The sequence below is a fragment of the Carica papaya genome, chromosome 5, assembly GCF_054855325.1.
Source record: "Carica papaya isolate Zhongbai chromosome 5, ASM5485532v1, whole genome shotgun sequence".
Lineage (NCBI taxonomy): Eukaryota > Viridiplantae > Streptophyta > Magnoliopsida > Brassicales > Caricaceae > Carica > Carica papaya.
The window spans coordinates 37484073-37498001 of NC_142313.1; the positions used below are offsets into that span (position 1 = coordinate 37484073).

At 35.7% G+C, this 13929-nt stretch overlaps 1 protein-coding gene across 2 annotated transcripts in view; it reads left to right on the forward strand.

The window, feature by feature from the left end:
- The first annotated feature begins 926 nt into the window (after window positions 1-926).
- MMH-1 (MUTM homolog-1) overlaps window positions 927-13929 on the forward strand; it is a 32041-nt gene continuing 19038 nt past the window's right edge. For both annotated transcript variants that reach the window (XM_022032734.2, XM_022032733.2), the window contains exons 1-3: window positions 927-1264; window positions 7907-7958; window positions 8166-8223. In XM_022032734.2, coding sequence (XP_021888426.1) covers window positions 1036-1264; window positions 7907-7958; window positions 8166-8223 — 339 coding nt within the window. In that variant the 5' untranslated portion in view covers window positions 927-1035. The remainder of the gene's footprint in view (window positions 1265-7906; window positions 7959-8165; window positions 8224-13929) is intronic.

A 13929-nucleotide genomic window follows, 5' to 3' on the forward strand; every position in this document is an offset into this window, starting at 1 on the left:
TCCATGATCCAGTTTGAGAGTTGTCTAGGAAAAACTAAGGCTTTATTTTAAGAATAAATAAAGGTTGCGACTTTTTCAGTAATCTTCTAAATGCTATTGCTTTTTATTTAATGTTATTAGATTATATATTTTGCGCTTAGTAGCTAGAATCGGCTAAAATTGACATTGAGGTAGATCAGCATCATCATAAGCCTTAATTCAATATGGTCGAACATAAATTTTGTGACAATTCATGGCTTAATATGGTGCTATTATCATCTAGATTTATATTTATACTATATAGATAAAAGTAAAACTAAAAATGTACACATGCTAATTTTTTAATTTTTAAAATTATTTTATAATTAATATGATAATATATAATAATTATTTATTTATTTAATGTGATAATATATAATAATTATGTATTTAAACATTTTGAACATAAAAATAGAATGTGTTAATATATTAATAGTTATTAATTTTAATTTTAATCTTAAACTGACTATGAATTATGTATTAAATAACTTTTAAATCTGAAAAAAATAGTGTGATATTATTCATATGTAATTAATTTTTTAATTAATTACAAATTTTGAAAATATACATTATATAAATTCTTAATTAAATATTCTTTTTATTTCTATCGAATTCAACATGTAGATCTTATAAATTTTAAAGTACGAAAGTTTTTATACATTTTTATTAGATTCTTTGTTTATTTTTATATAATTTTTGTCAATATAAAATAATATTTATACTATTTTTTATATAACAAGTTATATTATTTGCATGGCGCAGTTACAGTTTTAGGACATATATAAATATATATTAGCAAGTGCTTTCAGATTGCTAAAAATAAAATAATACCTCTAAAAAAATTTAATTTTTTAATTAAATTTAATTTTCAAATTGTGAGATTTTTTTTTCTTTTTCTTCTCACCTGAAGCGAAATGGGGTCTAATTTCTGCTTCTTGCTTCGACCGCCAAAAAGCGCGCGAAAATCTGATACAGTAAAGAAGCAAATAAAAGAACCCTAAAAGAAAAGCAGCGAAAATGCCGGAGCTACCGGAGGTGGAGGCGGCCAGGAGAGCGATAGAGGAGAATTGCTTGGGGAAGAAGATAACGAGAGCGATAATAGCGAACGACTCCAAAGTGATTGATGGCGTGTCAGCATCTGATTTCGAGTCCTCGATTTTGGGAAAGACAATCGTCTCTGCCAACCGCAAGGGCAAGAACCTCTGGCTCCACCTTGATTCCCCTCCTTTTCCGTCCTTTCAGTTTGGTACGGTTCTTAGCTCCTCACTACTAGAGCATTGATATCCTATTAATGATTTATTTTCTTCCGTTTGTTGGGATTAATGGCGCTTAGTGAGTCTCTGCGTTTCCCTCGTCTGTTCCATCTTTTTCCTTTCTAAAATAAAAAAGGAAATGTAAGTTCTCTGATTGTTTAAATGATTAGGAAGTGACTGAGTTTTGCTTGCCAAACATTTCCGCACCGGTTGGCATCTTATGTTTTTTTCTATTTGAGCGAGAAGTGTTAATTTGAAGCTTTTGAATCTTCCTGGAATGTTTAGTATTAACAATATATTTTTTTAAAAATAAAAGTATAAGATGTCTATTGATGTGTGAGCACCGAGGGATACCACCTATTTACAAAAAATTTACAAGTCAATAAGCATATTTACAATGGAAGCAAAATCTTTTAAGTTATCAAATTTATGTCTAATACAATAGAATCAAAATAGTAAAATAATCTATCCTTGATCTTGATAAAATTATCTTCCTTTCCTTCAAAAGACCTATTGTTTCTTTTTTTCCAAGTGACCCAGAAGATGGTAAATGGGATAAGGCTAAAACACCTGTTCTTCTTACACAACCCCTCCCAAGCCAATAACTCGCTCTTACCAGATCCGGCCATAGACCAGCAGATACCCAAAAGCCTGTAGACCAGTATCCAAAGATTGTAAGTGACAGGGCATCACACCAAAATAAGATTGCAGGATTCTGCGTTACTTTTGCAAAGAAAACATCTTTTAGTCATAATTTTTCCTATATTCATGAGATTGTCAATAGTTAGTATATGTTCTTCACTACTTCCCAAGTGAAAAGAGAAATTCTAAAAGGAGCATTAGCCTTCCATACCATTTTGGTAGGGAAATCCGTTCTCTCCGATCCTCTATGACCATTTAAGTAACCGTAGAAAGATTTAACAGAGAAGGTGTTATTTTCTTCAATGACTGAATAACGTATGTTGTTTAGTATTAACAACATATAATGTAAATAATAAATTAGGCTTACAGTATAGTCAATTATCCACCTCTATGTGTGTTGATGGGATTTCAGGCGGTCTCGGGTTTAAGTATTTTGCAAAATCAAAATTTGTGTGGCTGGGAGATAGGGTAGACAGAGACAATTTGGCTAAAATCATGGGATGTGGGTCAGTTGAGCTGCCTATTAAATATTTGGGGTTGCCGTTGGGTGCAAACTACAAGTGTAAACGGTGTGAATAGATTTGAGCAAATACTTACGGGATGGAAGAACTTACTGTCAAAAGAGGGGAGATTAACCCTTATAAAGAGTGCTTTATGTAATCTTCCATGTATTATCTCTCTCTCATAACTATACCGGTTAGTATAGCTATAAAGCTAGAAAGTATACAATGTAAGTTTCTTTGGGGTGACTCAGACGAGCATAGAAGATTTCATTTGGTTGTCTGGAATGATGTTAAGAAACCTGTCAAGTATGGTGGATTAGGTGTGAGATCACTGGTTGAAATAAACCAAGCCTTCTGGGGGGAAATGGCTCTGGAGGTATAAGTTGAGGATGGGGCTCTTTGGAGGCGAATAATAATGGCAAAATTTGGAGTGGAGGACAGGGGCTGGTTTTCGACTGGATTGATGAGATGTCATGGGCGAATCTTATGGAAGAAAATTGGTGAAGGAAAAGAAAAACTAATGAAGTGTATTAGCTGGAAGGTTGGGAGAGGTAATAGATTGAATTTCTGGACAGACAACTGGTTAGAAGGGGGTAGCCTAATGAGTCAATTTCCACAGATTTACTTAATCGCCCAGAATAAAGAGATCAGCATTTGTGATTGTCTTGATGGGGTGATAGGGGAGGAGGGTGAGTGGCAGGTGGTGGTGACTAGAAACTTATCTGACTGGAAAGTCAGTGTGTGCGGGAAACTGCTAGGTATACTTTCTCAGATTTCACTAAAGGACGAAGATGACAGACCGAGATGGACACTTACAAAAAATGGGTTTTTAGAGTCAAATCTTGGTACAGGTGACTGGTTAAGACATCTAATGAGGCTGTGTTGTTCCCTCGCATGCAGATTTGGAAAGTAAAACTCCCTCCAAGGGTCTCTTTTTTCATATGGGAAGTGACCAGAGTATACTCACCATTGATAAACTAAGAAGGAGAAGGCAGGTGCTAGTTAATGGCTGTTTTTTGTGTTTGAAGGCAGAAGAGAGTTGCAACCATCTATTGTTATCATGTCCTGTTGCCTTTGAGATGTGAACTTTGGTGTATAGAGCTTTGGGAATTGGGCGGGTTATGGCGAGGACGGTCAGAGATGAATTATGGGCTTGGGGTTTTTTAAGAGACAGATGTTTATTTGTGGATGTTATCCCCCTCACCATTTGGTGGACTGTTTGGAAGGAAAGAAATAGAAGGGCTTTTGATGGAGTTGATAGTGTTAATGGATTTAATATCCTAACGAATAGATGGTTTAAGACTCTTGAGTTTTGGTTGATGGGTCACCCAAGAGTGGTCATGGAGACCTTTTTTTGCAATGTTTGTCTCTTGATGATTGTGTTGTAATTTGCTTGTAGATGGGTTGCACCCCTTTTTGGTGCCTATAGTTATACATTTTACACTTCTTATTTTTTTTTTAAAAAATTATCCACCTCTATCAGATGTTGAGAATATCTTCTTCCTTTTATTATTTACTCACAATTTCTTTTGTCCCCCTTAAAAGTTTTAGATTGTGAAGCCATGCAAACTAGTTGATTGGTAACCGTTGCTCTTTATTGGGGATCTGTTTCTTTTTTGGTTGAGTCAATCAGGTAAGCTCAAAGTTCCACTTTGACATGATAGAGTATGGTAAATATATTGTTCGGAACTCCACAAGTGGGAAACTAATTCCTTTCGATAAAGAAAGGAACAAAAAGAAAATTATGTAATTCATAATTTGCGTGTAAGGACTGGAATATTGTATTTGTGTATTTGCTGTCATATGTGTAATATATGTCCTATTTGTCTCTAATAGATAGAAAGAAAGAATAAGTCTAGGATAAGACTATGGGCAGTTATGTGAAATTTGGAAATAAAACTTCCAGCATAACTCTCCCTTCTCTGTAATAAGACTGTGCTGTCTTTTGGCAGCATTGTCATTGAAGAAGTACGTTCAAGATTTGGGTACTTTCTTACTCGTAGAGTTTTATCCTAACTAGCCCTTAAAACTAGACTAAAAATAGGAAAAGGTAGAAAAACTCAAAAGGACAATAGAGATCCTAATAATTGCAAGACCCATAACTAGATCAATTAGCAGGACCATAACATATATATAGCATAAAGGTATTAAATTAAGCAATTTATTATCCACTTAAGCTTTTTTTTTTTGAGATAAAAGATAGAAAAATGTGTATTAAGGAGATGTCAAGGGGACATCACCCATATACAAGATCAGAATTTACAGATCTAGATCCAATGTCGTCAAAACTATCAGGATTGTGCCCTAAAATAATAGGTCCAAAATAATGTAACCACCTATTCTTGATAATGTCAAAATCAGTTTCAATGCCTTCAAAAAGTCTGTTGTTTTTTTCCTTTCAAATCACTCAGAAAATTGTTTTTTTCCTTTCAGTTTGTGAGATTTGTTTCTTGTCCCTAGCCCATTCCAAACAGCTAGTTCACCTTTAGCAGTGCCAGAGGTGACCCATTGGATGCCCAGGAGAATGAAAACCATAGACCATAGTTTGTGAGTTACAGGGCACCAGAGTAACAAGTGATTGCAGGTTTTCTAGTTGAGTTTGCACAGAGCACATCTATTAACAAGAACCATGCCTCTTCCCATGAGGTTGTCGGCAGTCAAGATTTGTTCTTTTGCAGCTTCCAAGAAAAAAGGATATTTTAGGAGGGGCTTGGGATTTCCAAATCAGTTTGAATGAGAAATTAACCAGAACAGAGTCATCGAGATGACTGTAAAAGGATTTAACAGTAAACATACATTTTTTACCCAGTTTCCAACTTAATTTGTCCTCCTCGCTGCTGAGTTAAATATTGGCCAGAACTTGAAGCAACTGCTCATATTCGTCAATTTCCCAGGCAGAGGAGCTGGCATCCCCAGAGGCCTTCTCAACACTTAGCTCCTTGTCTCTCGCAATCGCAAAAGTGAGAGGGAAACGGGTTTGAAATCTTTCATCTTCATACCAAACATCCTGCCAAAACCTTACTTTACTGCCTCTGCCCACAACCCATTTACAGCAGTTTAGTACAGTCTTACTAAAGTTCACTATGCTTTGCCACAAGCTCATGCCGTATTTATCCGTCTCGATTAAAGCTTGGTAATGAGGGCCTTTCCCATACCATTTACTGAGAATGATCTTTTTCTGCAGGTTCTGATTGTCGTTCTCAAAATCTTCAAATCCATTTCCAGTGCATGGTCTTATTGAGGGTGATAAGACCATGTTTCTTCACCTCATTCCACTTTACAAGATGAAATTTTCTGTTGTTATCATCATCACCCGAGGAACTGGCATTGAATAAATTCAAGTTTTTTTTTTTTTTGCAATTTTGACAGGAATTGTGAGGACGGATAGATAATAGATGGGCAGATTGGAGAACGTGCTCTTAATGGGGGTTAATCTCCCTCCTCCAGACAAGAATTTTCTTTTCCAATTGGATAATCTGCTTTGAAATAGATCCACTATCGGTTCCCAACAAGAGCCGTCTTGATGCTTAGTGCCAAGGCATTACCTAGATAACTGATAGGCAATTGCGATTTTTTGTAATTGAGGACATCAGCAAAAGAGAATTCAGGTCTGTTGGCAGCAATTTCCGCAAGCTCGGATTTTTCCGTGTTAATTTTTAACCTTGGAATAGCTTGAAAATATAGTAAAATGGACTTCAGATTAAGGAGGGTAGCAACTTCCAGCTGGCAGAAAAATAATGTATCATCCGTAAAAAAAAAGATGAGAGATTTCTGTCTGTTGACCAGTATTCCTGACACTAATACCCTTGATTAAACCCGTGAGTCTAGCTTTTTCAATCAGTCTGTTGAGAGCTTGCATAACTATTATAAATAGTAAGGGAGAGACAGGGTCACCGTGCCTAAGGCCTCTTGAGGCCTGAAGAAGTTATCTACTTAAGCTTTTGAAATAATTAGTCATCGAAAACAACTATTTTAGTTTTAGTATAAACAGATGAGTGCATGCAATGTGTTTCTTTACTTTTCATTTGGTTAAAATACATGATTTTATCCTCAATTTCTGGAAAATAATCATCCACTTGCTGTTAGGAAAAATTAACATCACCAAATATCAACACATGTGGACAATGACGTTGTTTGTTTTAATCCACATAGACGTCATGTAGATAACACATGGCGTCCATGTGAACCCACTAAAAAACAAACATCCCTTCTCCATCTCCTTCTCCTCCCTCTCTTCCTTTTCTTTTCTCCTCTCTCTCTCTCTCTCTCTCTCTCTCTCTCTCTTTCTTTCTTTCTCTCTTCTCATCCTTCATCTTCTCCTTCACAACCTCTACCTTAGCAAAAATATGTCAACCCTTTGTTTGTATCATTGAGCGTCCCACTCTGGAGACTTCTCTTGATAGTGGATGATCTAATAGACGATCATCATGATAGTGGAACTCGCCAAAATCCCGAACCTTTGCATGGAGAAGATATGATCGGGATGTTGAGATATATGGAGCTGTTGTTGAATGGGTTTTTGGATTTATGGGATGAGATAAGTCCAGGATGTTGACAATGAGGGAGTGGCCCAACGTGTGCATTTGTCTCATACACATAGAGCACGAGGAGGACAACTTTGAAACCGGCTTGGGTTTGCAAAGTGAGAGAGGTAGAGACCAACAATGATGGGGATGAATAAGAGATCGATGAGTTGGAGATCTAGATCGATGGATTGGAAGGTGTCATAAAGACAGTGACAAAGGTTATTGTCATTGGCACCGAAGTTGGGGAGTTGGAGGAGGGAGGAGATTTGGAAAGAGACATAGGGGTGGTGGAGGAGGGAGGAGAGTTCTTGTGTGGAGGAGGTTGTGGAGGAGAGAGAAGGAGGGATGGTGGAGAGGGTTCGAATAGCATATTGGACTCTAGTGGTCGAAGTTGAGTTGCTAGTGGCAAAGTTTGTGGGGATTCTGGTAGATGCCAACTACTTTCATCATTTTCCTTTGCGGCTTCATGATGGAAGACGATGGAAATAGATGGGTGCTGTTGATTTCACCCTTAACGATGTATTTTTAGTTGGTACACATGAATGTCACGTGTGATGACATGACATCCGTGTGATGTCTATTTATACATAGTAGCACATACATGTGGTTACTGTTGATAGCTTTAATACGTAACAGTTAAGGATGCAATTTGAACATTTTCAAAAGTTGAGAAATGATTTAAATAAAAAAGGAAAAATTTTAAGGTGCAATATGAACATTTTCAATAAGTTGAGGGTGAAATAATGTACTTTTGCCATTTTCATTTACATATTTTGTAACTTCATAGTGCTGATTAGTTGATTTGTTTTAGACTCTATATTCTGAATTTTTTTGTCTCTAACCTTTTTGTTTATAAGCGTAATGTGATTTAGGTTTCTAATTGGTTCCAGAAGAAAAGGCTAAATAAGAAAATTGATTAACCTTGATAATTTTTGTGATCCTTATCGTGCTTAATATATTTCAGGGATGGCAGGAGCTATATATATTAAGGGGGTTGCAGTTACTAAGTATAAAAGGTGAGCATAGTTCAATCCAGTGCCTTTGTGATTGAGTCTATATGGACATTCTTTTAGTTTCTTATTGAGTTGATTGCTTCCAATTCCATTTTTGGTTATTGTAACAAATTGTGTTGATGGCTTTAGATTTCATCATTTGCAGTTTTTTCCTCTTCTATAGAACAACATTTGCATGCATATTTTAATAAAACTTAATGTTACTTGCAGGTCTACTGTCAAAGATTCTGATGAATGGCCTTCCAAGTACTCAAAATTTTTTATTGAAGTAAGAACCCTTACTATCTTCTTAGATGGAAATACTTTATGCTTACATTTTTTTCTTGAAATAAATTTTATGCTCACATTTTTTTCTTGAAATAAACTTTATGCTCACATTGAATGGTCACAAGATGCTTGTGCTTCATGTGGCCAATGAAATGGATCATTCGGTATTGTAAAGAGTTAGGGAAGAACAATACTAGATATTTCTTATATTTCATCCATAGATTTAGGGGTATATATGCATAAAAGAGAGATTTATATATGAAAACATAAATCACCCTGTTAATACTAGAAAATCAACTAATAATTACATAAGAATATTTTGTAATATTTTAACACTCCTCCTTAAGCTGAAGTATAGATATTAATCATCCCCAACTTGTTATAAAGATATTCCATTCGGATTCCATTCAAAACCTTTGTGAATATATCAGTTACTTGTTCCTCTGTTTTCACATAATCGTTAAAAATCAAGTTCTTCTGAATCTTCTCACGAATGAGGTGACAATCAATTTCAATATGTTTGGCCCTTTCATGGTACACCGGATTTGAGAAAATATGAAAGACAACTTGATTATCACATCAGAGTTTTGCAAGTAGTATGAAATTTAAACCCACTTTCGTTATGAGGTATTGTATTTATAAGACTTCACATGCAGACTGGGTTATAGCTCTGTATTCGGACTCTGCATTGGAGTGGGACACAATAGTCTGCTTCTTATTCCATGATACTAGGTTCCCACTAATGAAAACACAATAACCTGTAGTGGATCTTCTATCAATTTTAGATTCAGCCTAATTAGTATCTGCAAAACATTCAATGTGAGTGTGCCCATAATTGCTAAACAATATATGAAGTTCTGTAGCATAAGATCTGTTCCAAAACTTACCAATGTTTGACTGTCGGTGCAGACATAAATTGACTAACAACACTCACAAGATATGCAATATCTGAACGAGTCACCATAAGATAATTTAATTTCCCAACTAATCGTCTGTACCTTTCCGAATCATCAAGGGGGTCATGATCATCTTTAGTAAGGTGTACATTTGGTGCCATTAGTGTGTTACACAGTTTAGCTCCTAACTTTTTAATTTCTGCAAGTAGACCAAGTACATACTTGCTATGAGAAAAGAAATCTCTTTCTTGATTCTTGTTACTTATACTCTCAAGAAGTATTTTAACTGATTCAAGTCTTTGTTGAAACTTAGTATATAAGAATGATTTGAGGGAGGATATTTCTGCACACTCATCTCCTGTAAGACGTTGACTATTTATAAAAGATCGAATGATCACACTTGCTTTTCTTCAGTCTAAATTCTAGAGCTACTTCACTTTTGTCAAATCATGCACAGGAATTCTGCTTCAAGCCATATAAAAATTTATTCAAATGACAGATTTTCCTGTACTCCCCCTGAGCAATAAACCCACATGGTTGCTTCATATATACTTATTCTAGGAGATCATCATGAAAGAATGCATTCTTGATATCCAATTGGTGTAAGGGCCAATTTCGAGATGATGCAATAGAGATGAATAAATGGACAAATATAAATTTGGCCACCGGAGAAAAGATATCAGAATAATCAACCCCATAAGTCTGAGCATAGTTTTTTGCTACAAGTTTGGTTTAAAGTCTTGCTACTGAGCCATCTGGGTTTACTTTAACTGCAAAAACCCATTTGCACCCCAAGACTTTTTTTTCTTTGTGTAAATCCACCAAATCCCAAGTATGATTTTCATTGAGAGTATTTATCTTCTCAAACATCGCATTATGACAGGCAGGATGATTCAAAACTTTCTTAACTATTTTGGGTATAGAAATCGATCTATAGAAGTAGTGAAAGAGATAAACGAAAGAGACAGATGATCATACGAAACAAAATTAGTAATGGGATAAATTGACTTAGGAATGGTGCACTGACGTTTACCTTTACGAAGACAATGGGAAGATCGAGGTCATGTGAGGCAGAATCAGATGACGACGGATCTGGTGCAGTCTGATGTCTTCTGGAATAAACATGAATAATTGGTGGTGGTAATTGGGTTAGAGGCACACTAACACTATTATCAACTTGCTTAAGCAGCGTTGGAGGTACACCATGTGGAGAATTACTATTATCTGTTTATTCAGTGGAGGCACCTAGTGTGAAACTATAGATGGACCACTTATTGTCCGCCTCTTGACTTGTAGACTTGGATAATGAGAATAAATATGGTGTATTTTTTAAAACGATCACATCAGTTGATACCAAGTATTTATTGAGATCTGAATAATAGCACCGGTATCCTTTATGAAGGCGAGAATATCTCAAAAATACACATTTTAAGACATTTGGGTTGAATTTTATGACACTACATTGCACATATCGAACATAACAAGTGTTACCAAACATCTTAGATTGCACCAGAAACAAAAATTTGTTTGAAAATAGAAGACTGTAAAGAACATCTCCGTCAAGTACTGTAGATGACATATGATTAATCAATAAACAAGCCGTGAAAACAACATTAACACAAAATTGCTTAGAGACTTACGTTTGGAACAAGAGGGCTCGAGCTGTCTCAAGTAAATGTTTGTTCTTTCACTCATCAACTCTATTTTGAGATGGTGAATCTACACACGAGGATTGGTGAATAATTCCGTGTTGAGTCATATAGTTCTGAAATGAATATGACATATATTTCTTGGCATTATCGCTTCTTAATATATGTACAGAAACATTTAATTGTGTCTTGACTTCAGCATAAAAAGCACAAAAGTGAAAAAATATTTCAAAATGACTCATTAAATATATCTAAGTCATTTGAGAGAAATCATCCACAAAAGTAACGAAATACTTAAAATCTGTTTTAAACGAAATAAGACATGGACCCTAAACATTAGAATGAACTAACTCAAAAGCAGACTCAGCTTATCTATTGACCTTTGGACTTGACGGACTTCGATGATATTTTGCAAATCGACATGACTCGCAATCCAATGAAAGCACATCATAAAATTGAGAACATAGTTTATTTAACATAGGTAGAGAAGGATGCCCTAATTGATAATGTGCTTAAAATGAACAGATAACAGTAGAGCAAACAACCGATCGAGGCATCCAAATATCAAAATTGTAGAGACAATCTGATATATTTCTTTTACCAATAATTTGTTTCGTCGTAAGATTTTGAAGAATATAGTGATAAGAAAAGAATATAATACAACAATTTAAATATTTAGTCAGTTTACTCACAAAAATTAGATTGAAGGCAAGTTTAGTTAGAATTAATATAGATGACAGAGTAATAGATGAACTTGATTTTGTGGTCCCAGAATCCACAATGTTATAAGTCGACTCATCAATAATAGTTACAAGAAAATGTGATTTGTGCGGTTGAAAGTTAGAAAAAAATATTTGGATTACCTGTCGTGTAATCTGTAACATTAGAATCAATTATCCATTTGTTCGAGAAGGAGATAAAATATATTTTTTTTTATTCAATAAGAATAGAAAATTTATTTAAAGATTTATGATACTGAATGAATTTAGTATATTCGTCAGCTGAAATCATAACAGTTCTCTCAGAAGATTAATTAGCAGTAGCAGTAATAATATTAGTGGTCTGTGTCATCCGACTGCGATTTTGTAATTTCTTACAGTGCCGTTTTATATGCTTTCATTCACGAAAGTAATAACAGATAATATTATTACCCATTTTAATTCAGGAATTACAAAAAATGCCACCAAAAGTACCCAAAACATAGCAGTTAGAGATATATGGAAAACACTACAAATAAAGGAGAAATTATTAAAAAACAGAGTACCTCTTATCACACTGAAACCAAAAGAACCACACTGCTACTATCGGAGACTGATCGCCGCCGTACACGCTGCGTCAGAGAGTCACACGCCGCAGCCGGGAAATCACCTACCGCCGTTGGAAAACGCCAACCAACATTCCTTTTGTTGAAAATCACCACAGAAGCTGAATACACACCTGAATCCGGAATATAGCTCCCAAAATTGCCCAAATTGCACTGGAGAATCAGAAACAGCTTGTTGTCACACGATCTGCTTAGCCTTGGGTTTCCTCCGCTTCGGCCTTTTGGTTTCCTTCTCAGAACCGGCTGGCTAAGCTTCCCTCCACCTTCTGACTTCGCATGGGACAGACACGACGTTGTGACTTCAAATCGTAGCACAAACAACCGTAAAACCCGACTCTGTGACTCCAAACAGCCGAGCAAACGGCCTCGTCCTCTTCTTCTGCGTACACCACCGTGCTGGTCACACTATGAATTGGCCGGAGATAGGTGGTTGACTTCCTCCAACGCTGGGAATGGGTGTTCAACCCTTATTTGATCTGATGTATTGTGATCCCTAAAATCTTAATCTTAACTCTAACTGTGATACTATGTAAAAAGTTAAGGAATAAAAATACTACATATTTCTTATATTTCATTCTATAGGCTTAGGGGTATATATGTTTAGACGAGAGATCCATATATGAAAATATAAATCACCATATTAATAATTATATAAAAATATTTTATAATATATTTTGTAATATTCTAACAAGTACAAACTCTTTGGAAGTGAAGACAATTGAATATTGCTGATGATATGTCTAAAACTAGATCTATATTTGTTAGATACTTCTTTGGGATACTCTTATATAGAAGCTTAATGCCTATTCAATTATCATACAAGCACCAACAAATACGTAATTCTTGAGTTTAAAAGTTGATGTTTGGAGTAACCACTTTGTGTCCATTGGCTGGTAAATTTAGGCAATCCTCTGACGCATGTAGGTGGGTGCAAATGTGTGAGATAACAATTATGTTATTGTTGAGCGGCTGTAGCCATGGGGAATATCATTGAGGATTCATAGGAAGTATCATTAAATTCTCCTATATTCAGTCTAATTATTTGAATTAGTTAGTTCCAGTGCTATTTACGTACTGATATGAGGAGTCAGGGGGATACATGGGAGGATTTCATGGTGGAAAGGAAATCCTGTTCGGTTAATAGGGCTAGCAGCAGTAAGCGGGTGATAACAATGCAAATACAGGAACAACGGAATAGCACTTTCTTTGCACTCAAAATGAGTCTGTGTGAAATTGCGTGGTTAAGCAATTGCCTCTTCAAATAAAGCAATAATGTCCCCCTTTAACGTCTCCCAATTTTGTTGGAAAAATTTCGTATGAAAACCGTATGGCCCTGGAGTTTTATCACCCTTGCAGTTCTTAAGCCCTTCATGAATTTCCTCCTCAGAGAAAGCTTGTTATAAGATACCTACTATCCTGCTTGCTCAATTCACTGAAATCAAGGCCATTAAGAGTGTGTCCCTGCGAAGCTTTTGCAGTATACAACTCAGAAATTTTTAACCCTCTGTGTTAGTTTCTTGTTTGCTTTAACCAACTCGCCCTTAATCTTCAACTTCTCTACACATAATTGCATTTGTATGGTGACTCATCGAGCTACGTTAGAATCTAGTATTTTTGTCTTTTATCCATCTAGTTCTCAATCTTTGTGTCTAGGCAACCTCCTCTCAGAGGGTTAGATTTGCAATCTCAAGCCTGATTCTTTGTATGTGATCAACATCTTCTGCAGAAAGACCTCCTTCACCCTCTAACTGATCCAGCCTCTGAAGCTTTAAAGATAGCTCATCTCTTCTTTCATTTTCAGGTCCTAGTTCCTCCTTACTCCATTGCTTGAACATAAC